Source organism: Megalops cyprinoides, chromosome 25, assembly GCF_013368585.1.
Source record: "Megalops cyprinoides isolate fMegCyp1 chromosome 25, fMegCyp1.pri, whole genome shotgun sequence".
In the NCBI taxonomy this organism is placed as follows: Eukaryota; Metazoa; Chordata; class Actinopteri; order Elopiformes; family Megalopidae; genus Megalops; species Megalops cyprinoides.
Genome location: NC_050607.1, coordinates 11,046,400 through 11,059,380, shown reverse-complemented (window position 1 = coordinate 11,059,380; position 12,981 = coordinate 11,046,400). Strand labels below are relative to the sequence as shown.

Genomic DNA, 12,981 nt, shown 5'->3' with positions numbered 1-12,981 from the left:
GATTGAACATCCTGACATGCTGTAAGGGAAAGGCATGTGATGTGCAATGGTACCATGAGAAAATAAAACCCAGCCAAAGTTTTTGGTTAGACCTACCAAGCGTGCATCATTCAGCCCTATATAGGCCATAGGCTTGGTACACAATTGGTTTGACTATCTAAATACTTACCCCGGGAATCTTTTTGAACAAGGTGTGCATGTTTTATGTACATTGTAATGGAAATGTACAGTTTAAAGGATAATTATAGCCCACAGTTCCCTTTCAGTGACATGAATAACACTGACTCTTATTTTAAATCACTGACAAATTGTACTTTGTGCTTTCAGATGCTGTTTGTGGGTTTCTGTTCTTTGAGGGAAATGATTTAATCATGTCTAATGAATCCTTCTATAAAAGGCTGAATCTGAGAGCAGGGGGCATAGAACAGGCACAGATGTGCATAAACCTGGGATGGCTTATGAGCACCGGTAGTATTTTCGCACGCGAAAGAGCTAATTTAAGTCTCATTCAGTGCTTCCGGAAGTAGGCATTAGCAGTGCTGCATATCACAGAATTGGTTTTCTAGAACGCTCCAGTACTTTCCCCAGCTTATCTCCAGCTTTATCACCTGGGACATTGAGCTGTGAAGTGGGTCAGAGGAAGGTTACTGTATGAGAGATGGTCAAAATCAAGGGGCTGTGCTTATTTTAATGAGGCGTCCAGTGGATTTGTCACAGTGAATCATCTTCCTATCATATTTATGGTGGGCAGACCCAAAACCATTTAGCTGAAATGAGCTTGAAATGAGATGAAATACTGGCACAACCACAAAACTGGAACACATCGCATCCTAAAGAATTGCTTAGTTGCATGTATAGAACGTATATTATGAATGTGATGGTCGTATTGCCTCATATTGGCTCATATTATTGCCTCACATGGCAAATTGTGGACTTGTGGTTAGCTAACCTGGCCCAAACACAGAAGAGTTCAACTTTCATGTTTCCATGATTATCAAGTAAAAACACACCCCAACTTGATAAATAAACATATTTCAACATGTATTTTCTAGGCATAAAAGTACCCATCTACATGTACCTGCCTAATTTTCCAATTAATAGGAAGTGCTTGTAGTTTTGTATTTGGCCACATGATTAACTAATGTGTGATTATATGAAGAATAATAGAACTACTTTCTGCTGTAACTTAAATCCCAACCCTCAGAATAGTCCCCCAGATTAACCTCTGCATGCAGTTACAGGAACATGAACTGATCTGGAAGGCAGCACCTCCTTGCAGTATCATAGCACATATCATCAGCATGTGACTGCTGTGTATTTACATTGCCCAATCAAAATGTAAAGGAAAATGTAAAATTCAAAGCAGCGTCATCCCATTCGCACAGCAGACCCATCCTGTTGGTCCTTTACTTCCTCTTGAGTGTGCTCTGAAGATGAGTCTGCACATGACTGACAGCACAGTGACTGTGTTCAGGGTTAGGCCAGCGCCAGGTCAACGCCAATTTCCTCAGTACAAAGGAAGTCCTCTCGGCCAGCAGTGCTAGAATGTTCCGGGCTCGCTCTGCGAATAGCAGCGGAGGTCCAGCAGAGGATTGCCAGGGGCTAATTAGCACCTGCCTCACTCTCCTCAGTTCACAAGTTGAGCCCTTTTCTCTCTTGCCCCCCCTCCACCCCCACTACCTTTTAAACCCAACAGGGCAACTGTCTTGTTAAATCCTCCGTTGGTACCCTGGAAATTGATTTGGCCTGTGGAATTTCTGCTTTCATGTGGTGGAAGGTGCATTTAAAGAGGGCTCTGAGTCATATTTTTTTAACAAGATCCATGTTTCCACACATTTCCTTGCTATGCCTTTCATCCATCACGGTTAGTTCCCTGTCATTTCACTAATATAGAAGAGAAATATTTGGTTTGAATCTAACATTTTCTGTTCATATGCTTATACCTTTTGTAAAAATATCAATTTAACAAGTAAATTTAACACTTACAGGCCATCTATGGCTGTTTTTATTAAAATGTAAATAGCATTTTCCAATACAGCTGTTGTTCTGTAATATGTCAATAATGTACCTCTTTCAGGAGCATAACATGAGTTTGAACCTCCACCTTCAAAAAGACTCTAAATACTGTAGAGAGACCACACCTTGTAAATACAAGGTCGTGTTTATGTATGCCTGTTGCATGCACTCAAAAACTCTCCCTGGGGTTTCTCCGCTCACAGATCAGCCCCTTAACTCTCTTTCCTTTCACTCTCCTTATGACTTTTTAACCTCATTCATCCTGTGTCTGTGAAGGATGCTGCTCTTCCCAGGGACTGTGTAGTAAACAAAGTGATGATACAGACGGCTCTCTATCAACAAGGGATAGGACCATCTGCTCTCGATTCGGCGTGACAAATTGACTAATGAAAACTTTTATACACTCATCTCCGCATTAGCATTTCATAAAAATGAAAAACACATTAGAGCTTTGGCATAGACAAACGCACAGCAATCTGTTGCTGTTTCTGCAAAATATGTTTTATGGGAGTTTGTGCAAAAAAAAATCCAAAGTAGCGGAGCATTTTTTTCCCCTCTTTTTCTTGTTCAGAGTCTTTGAAACTCACTGGGCCTTTCAAATTATAAATCACAGCTGAGTTACGCTTCAGTTGTCAATGAACCTCTGAAGCCAAAGATATGAAACAAAGTCTGAGGGGGGTTATTTTCAAGTAAAAGTTTTTGACAGGAGCCGCTTGCAAAGGGTGACGCAAAATCAGAAATACCACAGCTGCAATTAACTCGGTGAGACCTCAAGTGTCAACAAAGTGCTTAGGGGGTGCCTCGGAGGTGGCATCACTTGTTCGCATGTTGTGGCATTTAAAACCACTCTCGCTCAGTTTTCTCACAGCAGTAATTGATATTGGTATTGCTGCAAATATTTCATAACAAGACATCCGATTCGCTTGATGTGCTGGCACAGCACTGCAAACAGAATCATTAAATTGATATTAGAAACTCTACCCTACGTTTATTCTGCCTCTACTCTGATTAAAGTGTGATCATCCCATATAAATCTGTAATACTTGGATCAACATGTGTGATTGTATTTCATTGCCCTTATAAATTATACGGAATGGGCAATTAGAATATAGAGTTTCTCCCTGTGTTTTTGTGGGGCAAGAGGGCCTATTTTTCTCCCTTTACGTGTTGTTCTAGTTCATAAACTGTGTTTATGGCCGTCTGATTTTAACAATATACCAAGCGTCCACCACTTCAGGCATGTGAACACGATCCCTTGCATTGTGTTGGGTTTATAAAACCCTTTTGGGTGAGGTATTAATTGCGTAATTATTGTTCAGCTTCTCGTGTTCCATGGACATGGTCCATACTCTAATGTGCTGCATTCACACGCTGCACCAGTTTCAGCTCGGTGCAGAATTTTCCAGGGCTCATTTCTGGGTTTTCTCATTAGCGATATAGCAATCAATGCTAACAGAGAGAACCTGGATATTAAAACCGCACACGCTGTGTGAGACTGTTGTTTTCAGTGCTTTCAATGTGTTACTTTTTTTGAGGTCGAATCAAGAATTCAATCGTGAATTATGAAACAAAGCCAGACATTCATAGAACTTAATGAAAAAAACTTGTTACTGTATGACAAAACTGACATTCAATAGAGGGTCTTCTATCAGAAAACGTTTATTGTGGTACAGTCCAACAGTCTAGTTGAAGTTGTTTGTAGCAACCGAGCAACAAACTGAAATAGTGCATCTTTTGTACTGTCTCCTGTCATCACTGGGTTTGCAATATGCAGCTCCTCCAAAGTAGTGGGATGCTAAATGTATCACATCACCTCATAGTTGGTTCTTCCATGAGATGTTAAGAGCTTACTCCCAAAAATGACTCATGGCTTTGAACCACAATGGGCCAATAGAGGTTCTCAGGACACCGGTTTGTACATTGTGAGATTCACCTTTATAACATGGTGCTTAAATGCAGTCATCTTACTTTCCCAAAGACAGACTCTCGCCTCTCAAGAGTGCTTTTATTTGTGCACAGTGCAATGGAAACCAGATGTACCCAAACTTCAGTGATCACCACAACCTATTAGACATCTTTAATGGTTTTGATGTGAGCAAATGATGTACTGGAAAGGATCTAGTAACTGGTTGCACAAGATTGTTGTAACCACTGCATTATCATTGTGCCTGGATTGTTAGTGATGTGCTTGATGCAATCCTAAATGTTGAAGACTTGAATTAAATTCATTCCCAGTGTAGACCTGCTGTCTGATCTCAAGCTACAAAGATGGTCAGAGTATTTGCTCTGAAAAGATCTGTCAGTGGAAAGTGGATGTACTGTTAGCAACAAGTAAAATATGACAAGTGGGTGCATCCACACTGACCATTTGTCTTCCCATTCAGACATGTCACATTCTCTTCAGATGGAACCAAGACCTAATAACAAAGATGGAATTTATGCTATATAGTGGATGGCTATGCAGCGGCATGAGAATTGTTTCGCTGTACCTTAGGTACATCGACTTAGTTAATCATTCAGAAAAGTTAGATGTCTGCGCTCATTTTCAAAGGTTTTATTGATTTATTTAGCCATCAGTGAGAGCTCGCAACATATGGCAAATCAGCTCCGCTCCGCCTTTGAAACTGTGAAATGAAATGTTTGAGAACTCAAGCGGGTTGCCCCTTGTATTGCCACGGTAGCGATGGAAAATGCATCTGCCGCAGTTATGAACTAATTGATATGTTAAAAAGGGAGCGCAGGGCTCATGCCACTGCAGGTGTTTGGCCTTTGATTTCTGGGACCCCCGTCCGCTCTCAGCGTCACTGGTGCTTTTTTAAGTCTGTGGGTTCTGTTTGGGTTTTGAGGCCTGGGGGCATCGCTGCAAAGCACATTGGGTCAGAAACCCCCACCGTTCCCATCATCTGTTATACTCATTGCTGCATGGCGTTTCCTTGATGTGGCGGCTTTGAACAACCATATTAACAATTAGGGGATCGTGTCAGCCAGATGGATGTACCATGTGGAGGATGAGGTATGGATGGGCCTTCTGCAGTGACGATACCCCTGGATTCAGAGTTGGGCCCAGATTCAATCTAAGCTTTGCGGGCGAAGTGGGATTTGTTGTTAACTTTGAGCAACAAATATGAGCAACTCTCCAGTTTCTATCAACTGTGACGATTCACCCGTAACCATAATTCAACACTTCCGCAAAGAGACGAAAGGGGGGTTACAGGAGGTTAACCAAGGACAGGACAGCGAGGTCCATCTCAGTCATCGCAACGGCGGCCTTACTCATTACTGAAGCGCTCCCGCTTACAAATCCGGTAAATTCGCCAGCACCGGCAGACCGTGACAAATGCTTCAGGTGTCTGTTGACATTTGGCCCCTCACCTGTTTCGTTTTTTTTTTCTCCCCCTCCAGCCAGGGCGGAAGCGGGCTTTCATCCGAGGGGTCGGAATGTGGCACGGCGGTGCGGTGAGGTCGGAGGGCTGTTCCGCTGACTCAGTCCGACGATGCGCTTGAGTCATCTCCCCCCCTCTCCCCCCGCCCCCACCCCCACCACCACATGCTCGTACACACAGACACCCCCGCACGCCAGCCCGGTGAGAAGGCTTCCCTGAAGCAGGGCCGCCTGTCTGGGGCACTTACTGTAAATGATGGAAAACCACTCTGAGAAACAAAGCCAGACTGGTGAAATCGCAGCCTCCCATAATTAGCCTTTTATGTTTCCGAATTATTTTACCATACGAACGTGTGTCTCCCTCTTTAAATGGAAACTTTAAAAAAGAGACACATTTCATGCAGTTGTCAGACAAGCACAAAAATATGTAAGAGACTGGATTGGATCAAAAGATTGACTCTTCCACCATAAAGATAAAAAAAAACTTGAAAGCCCTGGTAAAGGGCAATTTGTGTTTCATCCACTATCCACTCCTGTTGTCAGTGTGCACCACAAAAGCAGTTCAGGGGACACGCTCAGCAATTCTCCACAAAGGTATCACTTTCATCTGACCTACAGCTTATAATGAATTTCATGTTTCCAATAGGAAATATAGGTCATGCTGTAATTTGCAGAGACGGAGAATACGTAGAAATTATATACGTGTGTGTGTAGGTAATATGCAGCATTCTCAGACATCTGATGTGTTCTCTACATATTTTGTGGGGATGTTATGACTCACAGAGACAGTGTATGTCGGTGTGCGTTCCAGCAGGAGTGATGTAAGCCGGGTGCAATAGGCTTTCATTGTCTGACATATGGAGTGTCCGATTTGAAGGGGGAAGCAGTGGGATGGCCCTTTCTTACCGTCGCCTCAGTCCCGCTGTGGTAAAGGGAGCCACTCTCACGCCGCGCCCGAACCCTCTCACCCCAGGCGGATTTAGCGGGAAACCACCATCACAGTTTCGGCAGGGAAGTCACCACTTTCTCAGGCTTTCTCGGCCGTTTACAGTCAGATTGTTAGTCATTTGCTCTCAGGGTTTGGTGCCAGTTACATTTTACAGACAAAAGGAACCTGAAAATAGGCCTGAATTGTTTTGAATCTCAATGTGTAGTAATTCAATTTAAGGACTGAAAATTTTAGTCTTTCTTTCTTGCACATCACCACTTGTAACCACGTTGGGGTTAGATTGGATAGCGGCCATCGCTTGTTACTCCCCCTGGCTATATCAAACATGAAGGAAGGGCTGCAGAAAGTCATAATAAGGGCCCTTTGAGGAAACTGATTTTTTACGGGAAGGTAAATATTTTTAGTGTCCTCCCAACTCCTAAAACAAACCAGGGGCTGGATGTTTCCATGAAAACACAAAGCCTTTCAGGTCCAAAGTATCCATAGAGTTGAGTTATACCGAGTTTATGTGTTTGATATTTGGGATTGCATTTGCCGGAGGACATCATATATTTGATTTTATCTGCTTTTTTCATAGGGTTAGAATTAGAGAGGGATAGTCATGAGTGTGGTGTTTGAACCCCAATAAAGCACATGAAGTCGGCTATAAGTATTGCTTTATTCCTGCAGTATTCATAGAATCGCTTAATTAACCCTATTATATATGCGCAACATGAATATGTAAGTGATTTTTCACGCTACGTCTTGTTTGTTTTGTAGGTGTACAGTATGCTGTGCTTTTGTCTTTATAGGTCTTTCTCTTAACTATGAGGGTGAAGTGAGGTGATGTGGTAATGTGTTTGATCCAGTCAATGATTAAATCATGTTTGTTTTTAATGAGATGGTTATCAATGATTACTGTTAGAATCCCTGTGCTTTATTCCTGAAAAAGCCTGCTTCATCGTATCTGGGCTGCAGCCAAACTTTTACCCGATGCTACACTAACAGCAAGGATTTAGTTAGGTGTGGTTGACCATTAGCTGATACATTCCAGATTGTCACTATGAAAACCGAGGGGGATTATGCAAAACTAGACTGGTCCACATCCTGCCGTGGGTTTAACTGTTTCTTTACCTCACCATTTTCATTACCATTTCTTTAACTTCCCTCACTTGGAAAATTTAGATTACTGTCATTCAGTAGAAGCTCTAATCCAGAGCAATTTACATAAATTACAATTTTTACGTTATCCATTTATACAGCCATTTATTGAGGCACCTCTGAGGTGAGTACCTTGCCCTAGGGTACAGCCACAGTGCCCCAGCAGGGAATTGAACCAGCAACCTTTTGGTTACAAGCCCTTTACCATTGTGCTACACTGCTGCCCCATATTAAAGCAATAGAATGTTCCCTTGAACTGAACATTTTACTGTGGAGTTGATATGGTTTCTGGTTCACTCCAGTAAGAGTCTACTTTCGTTATTAGTTTAAACATAGGAGGGTTTTTGACAGGAGTAGATGCATCCCAGCTGTCTTTATAGAGGAGCTGCTTTTGGTTTTAGTCTACAAACCAGACATGTTACCCGGGTTGGGGCTGCGAGGAGATGAAACCAAGCGAAGTGAAAATAAAAGTGTTTAGCTGAACGTTCCCCAGCGTTTATAGATTGGCCGTCTGTGATTGATTTATAGGATCTGCTGCAGATCAAACACTGGTGAAATCAGCCTGGGCTGCTGCCCTCGGTCGTGCGGGTGGTCCGAGCGTTTGATGAAACGATACCAGTTGTCTGAGAGCCTTCAGATGGCGCACATGACCATGTGCCGTGGCTGTATGCATGTATCTGAGGGTGGATCTTCCCTGTAACCTCCTTAAATACCAGCATGAAAAGAATGGCATGTAAACTGTATAAGGATGACCTTAATTACTCCTCTTTTTATCTTTTTTTTTCCCTGGCTTCTCTCACCATCTGCTTGAAACTATTCTCTTGAAGTATTTTATACAGTATCTAACATCCAGAAAAGTGCATTTTGATGCAGTGAAAGGTTAGTGTAGAATTTGATACTTTAAGAAATACTCACTTAAAAAAAATACTCACTATACAACTTTGGTAATCAGTGTCAGATTAATCAGTTAATCACAAAATTTGCTTCAAAATGAATGTGCTGTCTGGATGTACTTATTAACGTAAATTTCAGTTTTTGTCCATTGAAGGGTAGGAACAATAAGCTCAATATTGAAAACATGTGGCCTTTTATTGGTGGTCTTTTATTGTACTGTATTAGGATGGGAAATATGCATTATTGATGTATTAGAGAATTTAGCTGAATTGCCAATTGAGCGGAGGCACACCCAGGAGAATGTAATATCTGACAATGTCAGAGGCCAGAGCAAAAAAAAAAAAACCTCATCATCTGATCATATCAAAGGCCAGAACGGGAGAAAAAAGATTTTTACTCATTTAGCAAACTTCTTTGTTGGGCACCTGTTTATAATTATAGCAAGAGATTAATAGACATTGCAATATATCTGTTGAGGAATGTTTTAGTCATCTGTTGGTGTTGACTTAGATTACACATACAGGACGGGCTCTTGTTTTTTGTCTGCGGTCTTTTCCTTTTGTTCAGAGCCCTATCTTTTGCCATGAAGGTTTTCCAACCCAGTTTCCCAGAATCCTTTTTATTTTGTTCTCAACTCAGTATTCATTTGGCTATAGCACATACCCTGAAATTATAGTTTTTTGATTGTTTGGAAATTATTCTTGTAGCAAATATCATTTTTAGAACACTTTTGGTTCCTCTCAGTTTTCATAACAAAGTGGTCAATTGTGTAATCATGTACCAAAATAAAGAAAAATTTACCCCCTGCAGTATTTTCATGATCATCTGATCACTGTAAACAGAATGACTGAGCCATGGACAGCCACCGGCCGTAGGCCTGTTGCCAGGGTGACAGCCTCTGAGGTGGCTGACGGCTCTCTGCTGTGTTTTTCTTTCAGCTCACCACACCCACGTTCCCAGTGGTGGTCAAGATGGGACACGCCCACTCCGGCATGGGAAAGGTAAGTCCCACGGAGACACAGCGGGTCAGGCGCCGCTTGATGACGCCATCACTCCCACCCGCTCGTGTGCTCAGAGGGCAGGGTCAGTCTGATTTATGGGGGGGGGGTTAACGAGCCCGAGAGTAGCATTCCCTCTAAAGTTCCTCCCCGTGTGCCTCTGGGAACGCCAAGGAGACGAGGCTGTTTACTCGGAGGAGGGGCAGGCATGTTGCTGATTACTGGATCCAGTCCTCGTTAACGCCCATGATCTCAGTGCTGGCCCATGCTGGTGTAGAGGTGCTAGCAGGGGCTTTCCACAGCAGAATGAAAGGAGAGCATAAGGAGATCAGCAGACACTCAGACAGGCCGGCCTGCACAGACGACCTTTCAGCTATCTCTCAGGTTATTATAAATGTTTTAGACAGTTCAAGCACACATTCATTATATGTATTTATATCCATTTTCTACTTAAGTGATACCAAGTTGTCATAATATTGCTAAAGCTATCGTCTCTGATTATACAGAAAAACACATTATGCTTTACAGGTCTGGCCTATTTACTTAACATGAAATGCTTAACATATTGCTCAAATGTCCAGAAAATGCTTGGGAATGTATTTAAATCCCAACTCAAAATGCATTTTAATATTTCATCTAATGTACATTACATGTATACACACACACACACACACACACACACACACACTTTCACATATACACTCTCTCCCAGTAGATTCTTCCTCAAAATGCATGTGCAAATTTCCTGTTGTAATGCATTCTTCTTACTGGCCACAGCCAGGTGTATATGATCTCACACTTTGTTTTGTCAGATCCAAAGGAAATGGTTGTTTACATTTTTGTGTCATTTCCTCAGTATACTACCCATATGATATACACTTTCCCAGCTTTTTTTCAATGTGGCAGCAACATACAGAACATACAGAATTATGACCCTGCCGTGTTGACCTGAACTTAAATATTTTATGTCAGATTTCATCTGAGCTCATTTTGCAGGGCTGTAGTACCTGTTAGTGTTTTAGACAGACGCCTTGCGGCCCTCCAGGCATAGGGCTGGACCCCGCCTGCGAGTCCCCCTGTGACCTAGGCCCGTCGGCGCTATAGGAAAGCAGACGTTCAGGAGACATGCGTTTCTGTCATTACGCTCCCCCTACAGTAAACCCCCCGCTCATCTCCGTCTCGGACTCTCCTCGCGTTTTAATGGCGGAATCTGGTCTCAGGAATGTCTTGGATCCGCCGTGCCGCCTGGCAGCCTGAGACATGCCTCCCTGGCATGCGCTCTGGAAACACTCCGCCGAGTCTCATGCCGCAGTCGAGCGGCGGAAACGCCGACAGCAACAGACAACAACAACAAAGACAAAACAACGCTCGCGACTCCGTAAAGATAACCAGCCCAAGCTTTTGCCCAAACAACAGCTCAGCCCATCTTGATGCCTTCAGTGGTGTGTCCATGGGACACATACTCTCTGTAGAATAAAGAGTTTGCCACGCCTCGTAACCCAGCACGGGTTGCTCATGAGAACAGAGTAAATAACAACACGAACGGACACAAGCGAGCAACCATTCTCCTGCGCTTTCCAAAGGAGCAGGGAAAAAACCTGCACCAGATTGGCTAAGTGGGCCATTAGCGGTTAGCATGGCAAGCACAGCACACACACGCACACACACACACACCTAGGAGTGCAGTTAGAAGGACAAAACCAAACAAAGCTTATGATGACTGTGGGGGACTGCAGATGACCCCCCCATCCAGGACGAAGCTTTCACATGGCCCTTTGTGTCCACTGGCAGGGTCCACTTCCCATACTCAACCCCCACATGCTAAAGCAGGGTTTCCCAGTCTGGCTCCCTGAAGGACTACAACCCCTCGTCTCAGCACGTCAGCGCTTAGGTCACCCTATTGTACAAAGGTCCTCAGTTCACCCACTCAGCCTCCCTGAAGAGGTCCAGGACAACTGATTATTGAGCAGAAGCTGCAAAGTCTGCTGGATGGTTGCCACTCCACTCTGATTATTGTAGACCATTCAAACGCACATTGTAGAGGTCCTCACTGAACAGTGCTCAAATTCAAATGGACCTTTTTTCCAGCCTCTGCTTGCAACCCGGTTACCAAGGGATGTTTGCTTGCAGAGCATTCTTGTAAATGTAACAGGTGATTAAATTCAATTCAGGTACTACAGAGCATTCCGTCAAATACGGTGAGCGGAAATTTGGACAAATGAGTGAATGCTAATTGGGGTTAGTGCAAGATTAAGATTTAAAATTTCAGCAGTTGCCTAACTCGTGAAGTTCTGTCAATAATGGAAATAGTGGTATTTGCTTCAGTTTCATGCTCAAAGTACATTAAGGTCAGGTAGGAGATTAATTTACTTCAACTTCAGCTTAATAAACGCATAGCATTTATTTAAATATCTTAGCTTGAAGCCATTGTCATTGGAGTTGGCATCAGAATCAATATATTGATCACTCCATTGAATATGTAATGCTTGCCAGCACTAAAAAAAGACGCTTACCCTGTATTTAATGTCTCAGAAAACAAATAGGTTGCTGAGGATCCTTAAAGGATGCCTCACTTCACGGACGAACATTCCCAGCAGACACAGGAAGTGCACAAGGACAGAAAACACGGAGTAAACCTGCACGGCGCAGCCCCGCATTCTGCATCAGGCTGCTGTTATTCGTGCCTGAGAGCCCCACGGAAGGTTTATTTTCCATCCAGTGCCATTGTGTGGCTGCGCTCTTTGCGGTCCACTGAAGTGGCCAGGGAAGGAGGGTGTGTGGGAGCGATCGTCAGCCCGCCTACCCCAGCGCCCGGACCCCAGAGTCACCCTGCACTCCCACGCGGATGAATCACAAAAATAACAATCGCAAAAAGAGAGATGACGGCATTTGGATGCATAAAATCTGAAAATTTAGCTCGTCCCCGTGCATTTTAATGACAGCCCACTGAGCACGAAGGGCTAATTTTCTTGTTTTTATTTTTATCCATCTGCGGGCCCTTTTAATCATAGCTGAGTCGTGTCTTCATTACCGGAATCCCTTTCTTAATTAAGCTTGTTATCGCCATGGTGATTTCTGCAGTAGAAGGTCACTCACTGTATTAGGAACAGCAAGAATCCGATCGATAAGGCCAAGGATGGACGCTCTGTCTTCTATACACTGGCCTACTTTATAAACCAAATTAAATATTTAATTGCATCCAAAGCTCACTAGCAATTAAAATCAAGCTGTAGTTGAATGTCCTCCATGAAATGTAATTTCCACTTATTAAAAGAAAGCCCCAAAAGAGTGCAATCTGAAAAAAGAATATTGTAAATGGGAAAAATCTATAAATCCAATCACATTTCACAGGTTGTGACCGTGGCAGGTCATCATCTTTGAAGGAGTGATGGATGCTTCAGTTTCAAGTCATGAGTGGAGTAGTGTGTAGTTCATAATTACTGTGGAGTCAGTAACTTTTTGAAATCCTGTCATGTTGTAACACATTACGTATCTCTCAAACTCCTCTACTCATTTGTTGGGGGGAATATTTAATTTTCCTTTTTGATTAGTACATTCACCAATTTGAAAGGCGCTGTAAACTAATCTGTCATCCAAACATT

At 43.0% G+C, this 12,981-nt stretch overlaps 1 protein-coding gene across 1 annotated transcript in view; it reads left to right on the top strand.

Annotated features, from left to right (window-relative positions):
• The window catches only part of syn3 (synapsin III), a 96,610-nt gene that overhangs the window by 67,970 nt on the left and 15,659 nt on the right, over positions 1-12,981 (top strand). Inside the window, exon 7 of the mRNA XM_036520506.1 lies at positions 9,320-9,382. Within this exon, the coding sequence (XP_036376399.1) occupies positions 9,320-9,382 (63 nt within the window). The remainder of the gene's footprint in view (positions 1-9,319; positions 9,383-12,981) is intronic.